This window comes from Diabrotica virgifera, chromosome 7 (genome assembly GCF_917563875.1).
Source record: "Diabrotica virgifera virgifera chromosome 7, PGI_DIABVI_V3a".
NCBI classification, from domain to species: domain Eukaryota; kingdom Metazoa; phylum Arthropoda; class Insecta; order Coleoptera; family Chrysomelidae; genus Diabrotica; species Diabrotica virgifera.
In genome coordinates this window covers 104,172,947-104,191,999 of record NC_065449.1, presented here as the reverse complement: position 1 = coordinate 104,191,999, position 19,053 = coordinate 104,172,947, and the positions used below count along the sequence as shown (strand labels likewise).

General features: G+C 32.4%; 1 protein-coding gene across 2 annotated transcripts in view; it reads right to left on the bottom strand.

Moving 5' to 3' along the window:
* Nucleotides 1-13,293, bottom strand: part of LOC114328337 (homeobox protein caupolican) — a 527,416-nt gene extending 514,123 nt beyond the window's left edge. The window contains exon 1 of one of the 2 annotated variants that reach the window (XR_003652160.2): nt 12,729-13,293. Coding sequence is in view for 1 of the 2 variants with exons in the window: in XM_028277163.2 (XP_028132964.1) it covers nt 12,729-12,989 (261 nt within the window). In the remaining variant the exon portion in view is untranslated. The remainder of the gene's footprint in view (nt 1-12,728) is intronic. The other variant, XM_028277163.2, reaches the window with a different exon arrangement.
* Between the last annotated feature and the right edge of the window lie 5,760 nt (nt 13,294-19,053).

Below are 19,053 nucleotides of genomic sequence, written 5' to 3'. Positions count from 1 at the left end.
CAATTGAAAAATTAGGCACCTACTTTACGATCGGTAAATGTTTGGCGGAAGGTAGAATTGGTACCCATAATAAAGTAAGAAATAAAATATATTATCGACAGCTCCTATAAACCAGAAAACATAAAAATTTGTGGGAAATTGTAGGTAAAAAGTTTTTGGTAACTTAGGATTATTAGATAAAGCGGTATTCTTTTACTAAAACGTATTACTATAAACGGTTAAATTTATTAAGGAGTAAATGGAAATGTTCCGGGATCTGAAAATTCTATTCCTTAAACCGGGATATTCCTATAAGCGGTACTCTAATAAGCGGGTTCGACTGTACTTTCAATAATAAGGACTTTGAACAGATTAAATTTACAGATCATATAAACATTACCTACACGAGTCAAGAAACTTGTGAAGTCGTAACGATTAAGTTCATTTAAGATACTAATTAGGGGGTGATTTTCTCGATTTTTTTACCAAAACAAAATGAGACTAACTTTATTTTGAGTGTAACTTGTTTACTTTTGATGCTAGAATTTTTTTTTATAAAACAAAAATGAAGCTTTTTTTAAACACTTTAAATAAGTTGTAATGAGTTTTCCCCGAAATGTGCTTCATGTTTGGTTATTTCACGTTAAATTATTCCATTTGGAATTTGACGAATATGAACCTATTTTTCATTAGCTATAACTCTGCTTCTACTAGGTATAGAGACGTGCTATATACACCATTTTTTAAAAGTGTTTACAGGCTATATTTTTGTTTAGAATGTTTTTTCGACAAAATACTTACTATTTGAGTTATTTGCGAAAAACCGTCTAAAAGCGTGGTTATTTTGTTGAAAAAAATGAACATATTCACTGCCAAATAACTCGAAAAGTATTGACTTGGTGAAAAAACTCTATGGAACAAAAGTTACTTAAAATTAGCCAATTTATCCATTTGCTGACTTACTTTGGACGAATATTTTTTCACCCCCAAGAGGGGGTGAAAACCACCCCCAGGGCAAAAGCACATATCGGCACAATATCACTTTTTGAAGTTATACTTCTTTAGGCGCGATTGAGGGTGAAATTTTATTAATCTGCGCGCATGCGCACACAGAGAGTATGGAGATCGTTACTAAATGTTTTAATTAATGTATGTATCAGTCCATAAAAGGTGTGGAAAGGATATATTAGTGTTTTTAAATATATTTTTCTATAAACGTGTTAAAAATGCAATTTATGGCACTCCATAGGAGCGTTAAAAATGCTACTTTAAAGCACCAGTGCTTTAAAAATTTTAAGGTACTGCAGTTAAAAGTGAATTGTCAAATTGTGAAACGTCAAAATATTTATATTTCATTTATTAACATTAATATTAATAATACAACTTGTGCAATTTGAAAAAGGTGGTTTAAAAGGTTTTTTAAATTTAATTTAAACTGTATTATTGCATCTTCACCACGTTTGTAGAAAAAAATTATTAAAATTTGTTAGAATATACAAAACTAAAAGTAGATGTTATTCTATAGTTGTTATGATTTACTTATTGACAACATAGGCAGTTTTGATGTAATGTCAAGAAAAATATAAGAATGGAATGTCAGTCAAGTTCAAGTAAAAGTTTTTGTAGGTATTGTCCTGTAATTGAGAATGAATAAATTTTAATTGTGATATATAAGACGTTTGTAGAAAAAATATTCTATGATATAGGTGTTAAAAAGTACATTTTTAAGGCACTCATGTGAATTGCATAATGAGCGAAGCAAATCTTTCACATACGTGCCTTAAAATTGTGCTTTTAACATTTATATCATAAATAACTATTATTATAATTTTTCTGTATTTGGACTGGTCTACCTCGGGAATAAGTAGTAATATAAGTAATATTTAAAGTATGTATTTTATAATTCACTTCGTATGTTTGTCACTATGTCTGAGAAATCTTGTAGCCCGTATAAACAAAAGGGTATAATAGCTCAGTGGCAGAGCGTTGGGCTGGAGATCAAAAGGTCCCCGATTCAAATCCTGGTGTTTTCTAATCTTTTTTTAATTTTTGGTATTGATTTAATAAAAATTTTTGGAAAGTAGTAAGTAAAAATTAATTTATTCTTTAAATAAAATACAAATAAACCGTCCGGAAGTGTATTTATTTCATTGAAATGATATTTAGAAGTATAACTTCTTACGTGCGTACAAAGTACACACACATTCTTTTTTTTCTTTGACTTGTTAGCTATGTGTATGCCAAATTTCATGTCAATCGAAGCGGTTCTTTAAAATTTAGAGGTTTTGCAATATTTTACCGTTAAAGAACGGACTAAAAGTAAAAACTACCAGCTTTAAACTAAAGCTTTATGATTTATTATAACACGATTATTATTAACTTAGCACAATCTATAATTTTGTAGCGGCCGATTTCAAAAACGCCCCCTTTATATTTTGTCTGTGGAGCATTTATATACAATCATAAAGATTTTATTAAAGAATTTCTGAGACATTAAGACTGCTATGAAGAATTAATCGAAAAACTATAATTTTACACATAACCCACACGCTTAATGTTTGAAAATTTGACATCTTGCTTCGTCAAAATTTTCTTAGCGTTTTCCACTCATTAACTTTTTAATTATAATCATAAATATATTTCTTTTCACAATGCTTATCTTTTTCCTAAGTTCCTATCCCCTATGAATGTTGGCTATCACATTGGACCATATTACCATTGTACAAAAAAGAAAACTTTTTAAACTCTTTTTTAAACAATGATATTACTCTCTGTTGCTCTGCTATTATCTTCTGCCGCTCTCAATAAAGCTGTTGACGTCATTCCCGTTCCTCAGTCACGATGTTCTTATGCCGAGCTTCAACCTTCTATTTTCCCTGCCGAATAAGCTCTAGCTAGCAAGTGGTACTACTATTCTTGTGTCATCCTAATGTAATTTAATATTTTGATTTGGAATAAGCCACAATTTTCCTTTAAAATTTAGTTTATTTGGCGTTTCAATATCCATTCACATATCATTTTGGAAACACACCCAGCTACTAGCCACTAGGGGGCCACGCACCTTTTTGTAGAACCGTTGGTTCTACGTATGTAGAGTTACATGGCAGAAGAAATCGGTGGAAACCTCAAAGTAATCTACCTAATGGGCTTCCGCAAAGAAGTGTCCTGCCTTGAGTACATTTTAAAATCTATACCAACGACTAACCATAACCATAAAATTCAGGACGCTCCTAAACGCTGATGATCTAACATTGGCAGTACATGCGAAGGATTTCGAAACCGTAGAACCATCCCTCAGCATCGTGCTTTTTAAATTTATAAAATACTGTCAAGAAAATCACCTAAAATCCAACCCAACTAAAACCCAGGAATCACTTCTTCCATTTAAGAAGTAGAGGCGTCCAAAGAAAACTGGTAGAACATACTTTCTAATCCAAATATATACGGGATTTACTCTGTACCGTACAATAGAATAGAATAGAATAGAATAGAAATATGCTTTATTGTCATGAAAAATTTAACAATTTTATAGACAAAGCTTACAAGAATCATAAATAAGAACAATAACAAATAACAAATACAATTTACTAAAATGATATAAATCGTCTATATAAATAAAAATAATGAAGAGAAACAAAAAAAAACAGTAACAATCTATTGCAAAATTAAAAAAAAAATCAAATTGCATAATCTACCTTAAGAAATTTAATAAGTTAAGTTAAGCTGCTGCATATGACACTCAAATATAGATTAAGATTATACTTATAAATAAGAATACTGTACTTTCTTAGTTATTGGTTAAGAATCTCTGCTGTTGAATAATATGGTCTTTCAGATAAATAGGCTTTAGTCATTTTACGGAACTTTGGGAAAGATGTTGCAGATTTAAGTTGTAGAGGGAGATGGTTGTAAAGTTTTTTTGCAGAATATAATATAGATTTCTTTACTAACTCACTGGACGGGATCGGTAAATAGATGTCAAAGGTAGAATTTCTGGTGGAATATTCATGTCTAGGTCTTGCTGGAAAGACATGTAGATGTTTACGAATTAAGCAAACAGTTTCTAAAATATATAAAGAAGGTAGTGTTAGAATCCTGTGATCTTTGAAGTAGTTTCTGCAATGTGTTGTTCTTCTGAGGCCAAACAGATATCTTATTGCTCTTTTTTGTAATTTAAAAATAACATCAGATTGGGCAGCCGTACCAGAACCCCAAAAAGGAAGACCATATCGAAGATGTGACTCGAACCAAGAAAAATATGTTACTTTGGAAGAGGCTAAATTCATTTCCTTCGAAACAGATCTTATTGCAAAGCAAGCTGAGGATAGTTTCTTGCTTAACACATCAATATGAAGGGACCATTTCAGATTGCTATCTAAAAAAATACCAAGAAATTTTACAGAATCAACGATACTGATCTGGCTGTTATGAAGAGGTAAGGGTTGAAGAGCTCCTTTATACGACAATGCTACTGTTTTATCTACGTTAAAAGAGAGTAAATTTGAATCGGACCAGGATTTTATTGTAAGTAGATCAGAAGTTATAGTAGCATGAAAAGTTGCGATATTTGAGCTGCTCCAAGTGATACTGGTATCATCAGCAAAAAGAAAAACTTTTCCATCGATTTTTAAGCTAGTGATGTCATTAATAAAGATAAGGAAAAGTAGAGGACCCAATACTGATCCACGTGGTACCCCTAAGACAAAATTTTTGAGACTAATAGAGTCTGTATCATTTGCTCTAAACAGTTGTTTAGTATTATCCAAGTAAGATTGAAACCAGTTCGAAGAAATACCTCGAATTCCCTAGAAATCTAGTTTTTTTATCAAAAGGTCGTGAGTCACAGAATCAAAAGCTTTGGCATAATCACAAAAAACAGTGGCAGTGTGCAGATTATTGTTTAATGCTTGATAAACCTCATGTAATACAGAAAACATGGCATCTGTGGTACATTTATTATTTAAAAAGCCGAACTGATTTTGTGATAAAATATTGTTATCAACGAGAAAGGACATAAGTCGGGATTTTATGAGTCTCTCAATAATTTTGGAGAGTACCGGTAGTAATGCAATAGGTCTATAATTGCAGGCATTTGATTTTTTTCTTTAGGCACTCTGGAAATTTACCTTTCTCAAAAGAATAATTAGTTAGAGAGATTAGGACTCCCAACACACTGTCTGGGAGATTTGAGAAAATTTTTATGGATAGTCCATCGGTACTACACGAAGATTTGCTTTTGATACTATTGATTGTCTGAATCAGTTACATCCATTGTTCAGGACGTGTCAAACAATGGACAGGACTAAAAAACATAAGAGACCTAATACATACTGCAAGGGATAGAGAAAAATGGTCAAACGTGATCACGAACATCCATTAGTGGATTGCGTAACAAGAAGAAGAAGTTCAGAACATTTTCGGACTTATCAGTTTGTCATCAGTGAACTCCGTATTCTTGCAAAATAGCCACAATCCCAAACACTGGTCGGGTAAAATGTTCAAACTACATTATAAACTTATAGTCGATGGCAATGGATTGCCTCCAGGAACATGTGAACATGTTTTTTTATTACGTCTGCTTTGGACCACGTTAAGTCTGCCAAATAATTCCTTAAATTGGGCTCTGTACCGCCATTCTTTACTATATTGCGAATATGTGTGCCAAATATCTCGACAAAATCTTCAAAATTAATGCTGCAAACTTGGACCGCGTTTTCCGCGCGCTGATGTTGATTCTAAACTTGCAGCTATTCGGATTAATCCGGTTATGGACGTACTCAACCACTTTCTCATGGTTTGAAGCCAAGATATTCTTCTTTTCCCTGGTCTCCTCGCTTTCCAAATAACTTGTTCCAAAGAATGAGTTGCAACAAACCATATCTTTATTAATTTCTTATAACATGGCCAATATATTCTAATATGCGCTCTTTGATTGTGTTAATAATCTCGCATTCCTCGACCATTCTACTTAGGATCTCAAAATTCATCCACCCATAAAGTTTTCCTAAAGACTTCGAGGTTTCTTAAAGACCCTTCAGAAAATGTCCAAGCCTCTACTTCCTATAATTATGTAGAAAATACAAAGCATCTGATATAAGAGATTTTGGTACCAAGTTAAATCATGATTTCTGAAAAGAAATTTCATTTTTACGATGGCATATCTTGCTTTCCAGTTCGTCATTTTATTTCAGTAGAATAGTTCCAATGGTTGTTTGTGTTGGTAACAAAGTATGTGTAGCTCTTTACTTTGTCAATTATTTGTTGGTTAACCGAAAGCCGTGTATTTAATATTTCGCGCTTACTGACTACCATTTTCGGTATATCTGGATGTAAAACTGATTTTTTTCGATGTTATAGTTTAAAAGAATAAAAAATGATATGATATTAAATATTTATGTTAAAAGATTGCATATTACAAAATAAAAGGAAATAGTTATTTTCCTAACAAGTGCAGAAAGTCATACTTTTCCGCACGCGACTGCAGTTTGCCGAACGACGCGAAGCGGGAGTTCGGCAAGCAGTCGAGTGCGGAAAAGAGACTTTCTGCAAGAGTTAGGAACAATATTTTTTCTACGAGTCTTTAAAAATGACCAAATCTTAATCAATTAATTTAATTAATATGAAAATACATACACAAATTAATTCTTTGACAAGGTTGTCAAAACCAAACTTTCAATATAATTAGTTAGCATGACGACGATCTTGGTTTCCATGACGATGATTCAAAACGACTGTTATTGTCTACCGATTTGACTTTCGAATATTATGTCAAAATAATTTTATTTCATCGAAATGTCGCGTTAATTTCATTAAAACAGGAACACAATAAGATACATTTGAAATAAAATAGTATCTAAATAATATCTAATTATTAGTTTATTGCATGTATTATAATTATTTTAAGGCTATATTAAAATATCTACACGCGTGCTGAAAAGTAAAACGCGTGCGGAAAAGTAAAACGCGTGCGGAAAAGTGAAACTTTCTAAACTAAAACGCGTGCGCGAAAGTAGACATTTTTACACGCTCGTAGCAAAAATATATTTTACAATGAAACTTTTTTTTCAAAATACTAGGTTTAACTAGAAATCGAAACATAAAATTCGATTACTATAAGGATATCGTTATTACGAGTATAATATGACAATAATTCGAAGACACTTAAACTTCAAACAAATCAAGAACAACAAGGAACACAAACTAATTGATACAATTTAAGAAAATTAATTAGAAGAAGTATAGCTAAATTAAATTTAGGAAGTTTTGGAAGAAATAAAAATTAAGGCAGAAGTTAAATCAACAAAAGTCGAGAAATAAACAAAATAAAATATTTAAGATAGACAATAAGTAAAGTGGCGGCAAAAGAGAATTCTTGAAAAAGAATTAAAAGGTATAACTGTTTACGAAGATTAAAAGGGGAAGATAATATGCATAATTGACGTATAGTTATTATTTTGAATAATGTCTAAATCTACTAACAATATCAATCTAAAATCGAAGTTACAATATTGTATAAACAAAATTAGACGATAAATGATGATTATGAAAAAATTATGATTAAATTTGAGTGCTTAACTTTGTCAAGAAGTGTGCATAGAAAACCTACAGGAGCTCAAGTTCCTTTGAGCAAAGATAAAATTATCGTAAAAAATGACAAGTAATGCTTCAGGCCGAAAATTAAAACAATGGTATGGAACAATAATTAAAATAAACATTTATGGTTGAAAGAGAAGTGTACTGAAAACTTCTAAATGTTCCTACACTAAAATCACAATAAAGATGCACTAGAAATAAACAAACCAAGACACGTTTAATGTTATTACGAGGATCGCTCCTGAACCATGATTTACAATGTATAAACTTTGTAAATCATGATTTGGGATTTACAGTGTATATAGGTACATTGTGGACTATGATTTGGGAGTGCTCCTTGTAACATTCAACGTGTCTTGGTTTGTTTATTACTAGTGCATCTTTATTGTGATTGTAGTATAAGAATTAACGAAGAAAAGGAATAAACGAAGAAAATAGAACGAACAGATTGCATAATACAAAATAATAATGCATTGTTTTCAGGTTTTATAAACCATTATCTGGAATTATTTAAGCCAAAACGTTTCCAGATGCGATCAATATATCAGTTATAGACGAAACGTTGATATATAAACCAATATAAAGATAACAATGCTATAAACTCACTGAGTAATAAGAATATAATAGTATATTGTACAACAAGTGAGAAAAAAGACATATTTCTCACGAGCGCAGAAGTTTGTTGGCATGAGCCGAGGCACGCGGCGAGGGCCGCAAATCAAGCGAGGGAGAAATATGTCATTTTCTCATGTGTTGTACACTGTACTTTTTCTATGGATGCGATTTCGTCAAGAGTTCAAACTTCAAAATTAAATAATTTAGGTGCTTTTACGTATATTAGGTACATAATACATGTAGGTATTTAATATTCTTAAAACTGATATACCCTATTCTTTAAAATTCTAATTAAGAGTTATTTTTAAACAGTTTTGGAAGGTAATTCCTGGTAAGTTTTGCTTTAACACATTTATTTGACAACATTAATAAAATTGTGTTTGTATTGTGCATGTTACCATGGAAACGACGATCGTATGGAAGACTGTAGGAGAACCCGTGAGAAAAAATATTTCTCACGGCAATGGCAGACTTTTCTCACTGCATGAGAAATTGTTCGTTTTAAATGTATGTAAGTAGTGAGAGAAGTTGCATATTGTATAGCATCCATAGAAAATGAATGGTATTTTATGATTTTCTTATAACATATAAGTAACTGCCGATTATACCAATTCGCAATTTTTAATATTGTCCCATTACAGGAAATAAAGACAGGCTACATCTACATTCCTGGAACAGGATGGAAGAACAATAGAAGAAGAAAACAAAGACAACATCGTCTACATGATAAAAAAGCTGGAAGAAGAATTTGAAAGCTGGGCTTTGGAAATTAATTGTGAAAAATCCCAATGCATGGTCAGTGAAAACACCGCGGAAGACCTGGAGAGAAATAAAAACCCAATAATAAAAGACACAAATGAATATAAATACTTGGGGGTAACTATTACAAATAAAATATGATCAGATGAAACGGATATAATAAATAAAATAAAGAAATGTAAGACAATAACTCAATTTTAGATTATATAAAGCGACGATATTAGAAGCAAAACTAAACAACAAATATTTAAGACAATAGAGGAAAGGGAGACACGTCAGAGACGTGGGTGACAAACAAAAGAAGTAAAACAGAATAAATACAATGAAAATGATGCTTTAGACTTTAGACCTTTAGAGAAGAAGCTGCTAACACTAATGGACAAAGTGAGAAATAAACGAATTAGAGAACTAACTAATGAATGTGAAAGTGGCACTAAATGATGAAATAGAAAAACGAAAACTACTCTGGTATGGACATACGCGAGACAGAAATACTGCTGAGAACTTGAAAATAGAAACCAACTAGACGGAGGAACAGAGGACGCCCTCGATTATGGTGGAACGGACAAATAAAAACAGCAATGGAAAATGAGACCTCACTTAAGAAGATAAGGTAAATGGCAAGAATAAGTGGCGATTGGGACGTGGCAAATGACCAACAGAATATGCTGTTTAAAGCCACGGATAATGAAGTAAGTAATAAGACGCTATAATTAACTACTAACTTTACTTAGATATTTTTGAAAAGAATGAGAATAGCAAGCAGACGAAATAAATGGAAGAGGATTAATAATGATTTTTTGCATTACGTTTTGTTGCGGACTAGAATGTAAAAGTACAAGAATTGCACAGAAGAGATACGAAGAGCTAATCTGTAATATAGAAAATACAATAAAGACTACAAAAGGATAGATTAATTTATTTAGCCTAAATAATTATCACCTAGAAGGATATTGTGTAGAATAAAAGCAAACATAAAAATACAACGCTTAATCCCTACACCTCAGGGTAGAAGGGATAAAGATTATACATATATAAACACAACTATATATGTTTCAAGAACACAAACTGTGGAGGAGAGGGTTTTGAACAAATGGTAAGAAGTACCTATAGAGCAATATTGTACAATAGGTTTTAGTTAATCAACAGTCACATTTCTTCAATTTTTTTGCAGAAGGTGTAGATTTCCTTATCATTGATCAACTTTCATAGCTCAACATACTTCTTAGTATCTTAATCTTTAATTATACATTTTTCTTGCCAGCTTACTCCACCAGTACCCACTCATGTTTTTGTATACTTCTGCTTCCACTATTTTGTAATTTGTAATCTCTCTCTCGTTCATTTATTAATTGCCCCTTAACCAAATAAGTATTTGTTACGGTACCTACCTTATTAGTAATGAATAATACTGCATTGCTTTCCGTGTATCTAGCTGTCAGTTAGCTGATGACAGTTACGACTATTATTCCACATTTGATAATGAATGTCACAATTGAAGGCGAAACGTCAAGAACAAATAATTCGCGTAAAACAATGTAGCATTACAAAACACCGGCTGCAGTCTCAATTTCTTGATCTTATTCGTGGTGTTGTTTAGTGTGTAACCAATTTGGTTATTTCTAAGCATTAAGTCTTATCTTGGAATGGACTAGAAGCATGGACCCTCACGGAAACAATGTGAAAAAGGATTGAGGCTTTTGAAATGTGGGCTTACCGCAGAATATTGAGGAAATAGTGGATGAACGAACAGACTAACAAATCCAGCGGTAATGCAGCGGCTAAACAAGGAAAGAGAAGTACTGAATATCACAAAAGAAGAGAACTAGAGTATTTTGCCCACGTGATGAGAAATCCGAACTATGAAATGCTACATGTAATTATCCAAGGAAAGATAAAGAGAAAGCGCGAAACCGGACGAAGAAAAATATCCTGGCTTAGGAACCACCGCCAGTGGTATGGAGTGAGCACCACGACACTATTTAGGTCAGCTGGGGACAAATTAAAAATCATGCGACTGGTCGCCAATGTTCTGGGAGGACAAGGCCCTTAAAGAAGAAGAAAAGTCTTGTTTGCTACAGGTCGATGTTTGTAATTTTTCTAGAAAGCAAAATTTGTACTCATTTTGGGTATTTTTGATACTTTTGTTAATTTTTACTTTTTCTATAACAGTTTTATCAATCTTTTGTCGTTATACATAACAATTAGAGAATGACTTTAATATTTTTGAAATCTAATGTTTTTTCGGGAATTAAATAACTGCTCGTCATGTTTTCTTGTTACTTTTTATAAATACGTACATGGCTAGATAAAAGAATTACGAGAGATAAAAGATATATGTATTTAGACCGAAATGAAAATTCATAAAAAAATACACATCTAAGGAACCATTACTAGAAAAAAAATATTAAAAATATTTTATTAAACATTATACAGGGTGCCCAGAAACTCTACCGACAAACGAAGACAGGAGATTCCTCAGATATTTTAACCCAATTCATCTAGTTCGAAAATGCTTTCTAGGGGAGCTAGAGCTCTTTAAAGATGGCGTCTTGTAATTAGTTTTTCTTAAATAACTCAAGAACTCTTCTATTGAGAAAACAAAAATCGGTACACATATTTATCTTCCAGAGATAAATCGATTCCATGCATTGCGAATTTCTAGTACCGGTCATAGGCTTCCGTTTTGGGTAGGGCAACAGTTATTTTATCGCATAACTTTTTTATCTTTAATTTCTAAGAATTTTGACTCTGTATTATTAAATTGTGAGGTATTTTAGAACTAAAAGGTACTCTTGTTTTAAGTCGACAGGATACACCGTTTTCTAGAAAAATCGATTTGAAAAGATTTCTTTTTTTGAATTTCCAAAAAAAAAACTATTTAGAAATCCGAAAACTGGTACGTTTATTTATATTTCAGAGATGAATCGATTTCATTAATTTCGAATTTCTAGTACGGGTCATATGCGTACGTTTTGGGTAGGTCAACGGTTATTTATCGCATAACATTTTTGTCTTTAATTTTTAAGTATTTTTGATTCTAGATTATTAAGTTAGGAGGTATTCTAGTACTAAAAGTTACTCTTGGTTTCAGTTGGTAAAATACACCGATTTTTTTTTAATTTTCAATTTTTATTTAAGTTCAAAAAACGAAAAATTTTCAATTTCATTTTTTTTAGAAAACAGTGTGTCCTACCGACTTAAAGTAGGAGTACCTTTTAGTACAACAATACCTCACAATTTAATAATCCAATGTCAAAAATGCTTAAAAGTTAAAGACAAAAAAGTTATGTGATAAAATAACCGTTGCCCTACCCACAACGGACGCCTATAATCGTTACTAGAAATTCGCAATGCGTGGAATCGATTTATCCCTGGAAGATAAATATACACACCGATTTTCGTTTTTCTAAATTGAAGTGCTCTGGAGGTATTTAAGAAAAACTAATTACAAGACGCCATTTTCAAAGAGCTGTAGCTCCCTTAGTAAGTATTTTTGCACTAGGTGAATTGAACTAAATTGTCTTAAAATTATCTAAATAATCTCCTTTCTTTGTTTGTCGGTAAAGTTTCTGGACACCCTGTATATATACCTAACCCATATCACTGCTGACAGCATAATATATTTCGTAAGCGGCTGTCATCAAAATATAAGCAATCAGTACTGGTTGATCACCCTAATTTTACAAAATGTCTTTGCCGATGATTCTGTTTCGTAAAATTAATTGTAGTGTGCATGTTAAGATACTTCTTATTTATAAATAATAAGACCTTAAAATTACCTGGTGAGAATAATAATCCCCACTGGATCCTGCCATGCTATCCCCATGATGATTCCTTAAGTCGTGGTGTATTTCTTGCTCAAGATCCTGGTGTAAATCCTGGCTAATGTCGGTGTGCGCGCTCATCTCGTGATGATGCTGCATCGACATATCTCCCGACATATCCTGTCCATGCGTCTGCATCTCTCCCATATTTTGCATCTCACCCATCCCCACGCCCATCATCAAAGGGGATACGTGGGATTCCCAGCCATCCTCCATCTTGAAAAACACCCACGAAGTGATCGGCCCACCGTGAACAATTAATTAGATATGGACGCGGTGTCGCATTTTGTCAAAAAAACAACTTTATTTTTGTCACGAACTCTTATTGTTGTTAGTGTCACTTGTTGTTGGCGCACGGCACCTCAGACACAATTTCCGAAGTTCGGGAGCACAGTCACAAAAAGCACGGCACTGGAGTCACAGTGAGTTACCGGCGTAGAGGTCGGAAGTTTGTACGTGTCCAGAGCGTATGGGTAGAGGAAGGCTCAGTGTAACAATGTGTGTGGAGGACAGCGGTTCCGTAGGCAACGTGAGAGACTGCGTGAGGTCGGTGGTGACCGCCCCCCTCTATCCCCACCGTGGATGCACCGTGCCAACCCCCCGAACACTATTATAATTAGCTGCACGATGTACATGAGCGACCCCGCGGGTCTTTGCCTACTATTAGACCGAGAGCAAGTTCACTTCATTTTTATAACATATCATGCTCATAAACATACAAAATCACTTACATTTCAGCAACAAATTATGACACTAAAACTCAAAATTTGTTTCTAAAATTTTATTAAAAAAATTTTATCGACATAATTCTTTATCTCTACGTATAATTGATAGAAATGACAACAAATTACACTTTCTTTGAATATTGAACAAAAAAATTATCACGAATTGAACTACAAAAACAAAATCATAGATCTATTTAACATATTCGTTTTTTTTAATCTTTCAGCAGGTAATTTCTATTTCCAGGATTCCAGAATCAAATAAGAATGAGAATAACTCTTCTTCTCGATTATCCATGTTTTCTCAAGTTTATAATAGAATAGAAGTATTTTACGATAGTAGAATAAAAATATATTACTATATCTAATATAAAGGACATCGCACACATCTTATGGAAAATATAATGTCACTCAAATTCAATAAAATTTATACCAATAGATTCGTTTTAAATTAATGATCAAATCTTATCATTGCGCCAACTCTCTATTTTCAAAAATAAGAGCAGAAATTGATATAAATAAATCTGAAATCAAATGGGTAGGTACATAAGTTAGAGAGAGAAAAAATATTTTAAAATACCCAGATTTTCGGTACTATATAAATAATGATTGTAAACTAACATTTTATGGACTCCAAAAATGTGATTTCGATAAACTTTAATTGCAATTTGCGCCGTAATTAATCATAATTAAGAGTTGGCGCAATGATAAGAATTGATCGTTATATTAAAACGAATCTAATCGTATAAATTTTATTGAATTTGAGTGACATTATATTTTCCATAAGATGTGTGCGATGTAGATCTCATATATTTATCGTAAATAAAAAATTCTAAAAATGTTTCGATATGCTTAAATAAATGAGGAAAACATCCATATCTGGATCACTACCATCTAATGTCGTAAAATCATAAAAAGGTTTCAATTTTTTTAAATGATGGATTCGACCGTTATACCTACTTTAAAATTCATTTTTAATTCAGTCAATTTGTACTCTACGAGCTCCCTAGTGGGAAAGTTTTGGGGTAGTTCTGATTTCTTTCATTATATATGGGTTTTGGGCTACTGAATCCGAATATGAGGTTTGCGGACAAAATTTCTGGACGCAACATTGAAAAAATCGCAAAGAAGCGAAAAATTTCTTCTTTTTTTTTCTCATTTTTGCTCAAATCTCGAAAACTATTAACTTTTAGTAAATGGTCTGTTAACAAAAATTAAAGCACTTAAAATTCTCTACAAATATCACTATCTACCTTTTTGCAGACGAACCGTTCGGTTTAAAGTGCAAGTTGAAAATTGCCAATTTTTAACGGTCTCGGCAAAACCCACTTATTTTTTTTTAAAACTTTATTTTTTATTAAAATGCTGTCATTTGATAAATTTCTTCTAGTTTTCTGTACAAATAATAAATGTTAGTTCATATGGTATGTCTCGTGTGGCAGCTTCCATGAATCCATTCCATCCTAAAATACCGAGAATGCCTCTGCTTTTCCTTTAGAGCCACAGAAGATCAGACACAGATGGTGTCATAGTTTCAGTTAGTGTGAACATTCCCTTCGGATCTGTTATCTTGATTTCTGAAAAACCTTGAGGTTTTGTCCTTTCAAAATGTATTAGTTGAACAGCTCCCCTTACTTCCATAAACATCAGGCGCGGGTTTAGTTTTTAACCGAGGAATGGATTGGCGTAAAAAACTTTACATATCTAGTTTCACTAGTTACCGCAGATAACAATGTCAGCGAAGAAATTAAGAGAAGAATACATATTGCTAAAAAAACATATAATGGACTCATTAAAAATCTAAGATCTAACAACATCACGAGAAAAACCAAATGCAAAATATACAAAACCCTGATAAAAGGATCAGAGACATGGACACTGTCGAAAAGCGATGAGAACTTATTAGGTACGTTTGAACGAAAAATCCTTAGACACATATATAAGGGGGTGAAAGAAAATGACATATGGCGCAGAAGATATAATTTCGAACTATACGCAGCATACAATGAACCCGACGTCATAACATCCATAAAGATCGGACGTCTGCGCTGAATGGGCCATGTTGAACGAATGTTGGAGACCGAAACACCAAAACATATAATGAAGCAAACACCAGTAGGGAGAAGGTAAAAGGGAAGACCCAAACTTAGATACATGGAACAAGTGGAACAAGATCTTAAAACACTTAAGATTACCCACTGGAAGAACAAAGCAAGGAACAGAACAGAATGGCGGAAAATCCTAGAACAAGCCAGGACCCAAAAAGGGTTGTCGAGCTACTGATGATGATGATGAATGGATTGGGTAGGAGCTACTGCATGTTTTGGTGCAATACCTAAGACGTGAAAAGTGTGGTATCCGTGGATTTTATCTACGTTAAAATCAGTGTTATCGCCCCCCCTTAAGCAAATACAATAAGAGCCAAAAGAAAAAGCAATCACAGAGTGGGGTATACAAACTGACACAAGGTGACTGCCTAAAAACATACATCAGTCAAACTGGCAGAACCTTTGACAAACGTTTAGCAGAATCAAAAGGGCTTTCAATAAAAAAAACATATTATATTTTAGGTACGTACTTTTCCTCCTATATCATACATTCTATGAACAGTTTCAAATTCTTGATATTCAAAATAAAGACCTTAATCTATTTTTATTAGAATCTATGAAAATTATTAAATTAAAAAATACATATTATATATTCTGAATGACCAACTTCAGACTTTGAGACCAACAGATCCTCACTCCTCAACCTATTCAGTTAGAGACTTTAAAGTGCAGATACATAGTAAAATTCAGCACTTGAGAAAGGCACTCTGTCGCAACAGCTGTAGTGGCATTAACTTATAATAAATTTTGTGGAGGTATTGAAAACAAAAGATTTCAGTATTTTATTTTTAGTTTAATTTCTTCTTTAGTTTTCTTATGTCAACGATCCATACATTTTATTCACTTAAATACTTCACCAGGTAGATACTTATTTATATATATGTAGTATTAATCTATAGACCAGAGCGGATCTGTTTTGAGGTAGATGTGAGAGTTAGCATTCTGATTTTTGCAGAAAAAGTTTTACGATAACTTCAATATTAATATAATTGACTTATCAGCACTCTCAAATAGGTCAGGAATATGAATAATAAATTAAAATACTTAAAAATGATTAAAAACATCGTTTTTTCTACTATCTTGCTTATAACTTAAAAAGAAAATCATTTTGGAGCAAAGTCGTAACGAAATAAAATCGGGATAATTGAATTTTCGGACATCTTGGATATTAAAGCACCCTACTATGTCTGTGTAGATTTTGGCGTTCGATCCGACCATCACTTGTGACATCGTTGCCCTATCCTCTATTTTTTCATATTATCACGTTACAATTTTTGTGATATTATACACGAGCGTGACACCCTCAAAAAAGCGCTTAGTTTTCGAGATACTGACCACAGAGGGATGAATGGCTAATTTTGTTCATACTTTATATTTTCGAGGGTGCTGAAAACGAAAATGAAGTTTATTTTGAATTTTATGTGGGGGAACATTGTCAAAATCGCAATTTTAACCTAAAAATAAAAAAAAAAGAAATCACGTTTTTTTGCGTTTACCTCGCTACAACTCTGTTCCATTTTAATATTTTTTTCTGAAATTTTTACACTATATAGCTGTAACATTTCTAAAGACAAAGGTATCTGCCTCAAGTTTTTATTCTTATCATGATAAAGGTTATGAATTTTTCAAAGAAAAAGGTGCGGATTTATGCATTGCAAAGTTTAATCGCAAAAGATGTGTGACGAAGTTTAAGATTTAGCTTCTCAATCACGTTTATTTTAAAGTAAAGAGTACAAAGAAGTTTTCTGGTAAGTTTTAGATCAAAATGTTTTATAGAAAAAAAAATAGTGCAACTTTTAATGTCAACATTAGAAATCCCCAATATAACGCTTATTTTTTGAGGACAGACAATCTAGGTCTAATTTCTCACATTTAGTACTATCCTTGGATTATAAGCTTTCATTTGACACCCCATTTGTCGTTTTACCTAGTATAATGACGGAGAAGTAAACGTTATTATTCTATTATTCTTGTAGGTACATTTAACATTGATTGAAATTATGAAAGAAATATATAGAAAACAGTTTTCTATAAGATGAGACTGGTTAAAAATGTTTAAACTTATTACTCCAGCGGCAAAATAGCCATAAATACAAAAAATGGGGAGACAAGCCTTTCCATGTGCAAGATTAGGTATTTATCAACCACTTCCCCTTATGGTCTAATCTTTGTAATATATTGCAATTTAATCCATCCATCTATTCAACGTACCTTATAGAATTGAAATTGGATAATTTGGGCGGCTTCAGGAATTTTTGAAAATGATAAACAATTTTTTGTCTTATAAACAAATAGAATATCTCGGTATCTATTTATTTAAGTTAAACTTAGAAAACAGTGTTGAAAAAAACTAGGCAAGCGCAAGATGCTTCCTTTAAAAGAAAAAAAATTAAATAAGTGAAAAATAATTTCGACCACGTCCAAGTAATCTGTTAACCGAGATACACTAGTACCAAGCGGAGCCGCTAGGAGAACACTCCAATAATGCGTTGCAGATTACTTATATGAAACGTTGTCATTTTGTACTCTTGAACCGAGTAAGGTATAACAAAAAGAAAATAATCGTTTCGTTTTGATTCAATTCGAGTCTCTTGCCAACCTCTGACATCTGATGTTTCGGAATATATTCCTTGTCAAAGAGGCTTTACAAGAAGTCTTGTAAAGCCTCAGATGTCAGAGGATGGCAAGAGACTCGAATTGAATCAAAACGAAACGATTATTTTCTTTAAAAAAAAAATTAAATTACGATAAGCGGTTCCTGAGGTACACCCGGTCAAAATTGAGCCAGGCATTTGCGACGAAGCTATAAACAATAGATTGGTAATCTTTCTCATCACCTTTCTCGTTTGGAGCTTATTCTCAATAAATACATATTTTCATATATCTACAAGATATTCATAATATATAATATAATAATAAAAAGAATCGGTATTGCACGTGAAAAAGACCAAAGGACCTACGTTTAATAAAATTGAACTTTAAAGTTTAAAGTCGGTATATGCAAAAAAATGTATTTTCTCCACTTCCAATGGTAAAATTTTCTTTTTTTTTAACTCGAACAGATAAACCTAAATAACACATTACCAAATCCAAAAGATGCTTTCATTTTGTTATGAATAAATTCATTTATTTATAACAAAATAAAATTACATATTTTTTTTCTATATTGTAGACTTGTTTTAGAAACCTTTTGCGCTCTATAGTCCTGTCGCCAGGGGGGGTACAACGGCCTCGTTAATTCAGATGGACTTACTCAAGTTTTTTTTATGTATTTTGACCCGTAGAACACGAATTTTTTGGGTAACAGTTGATCCGGATGTCGATAAGATTGTTATAGACCAAGAACTTGAGGAATCAAATAACAGCGATTTTTGGCAAAACAAAACAATATTTTGTATTTTTTGGGCCATTTTAAGTAAAAAATATTTCTACAAGTTTTTTCGTAGGATG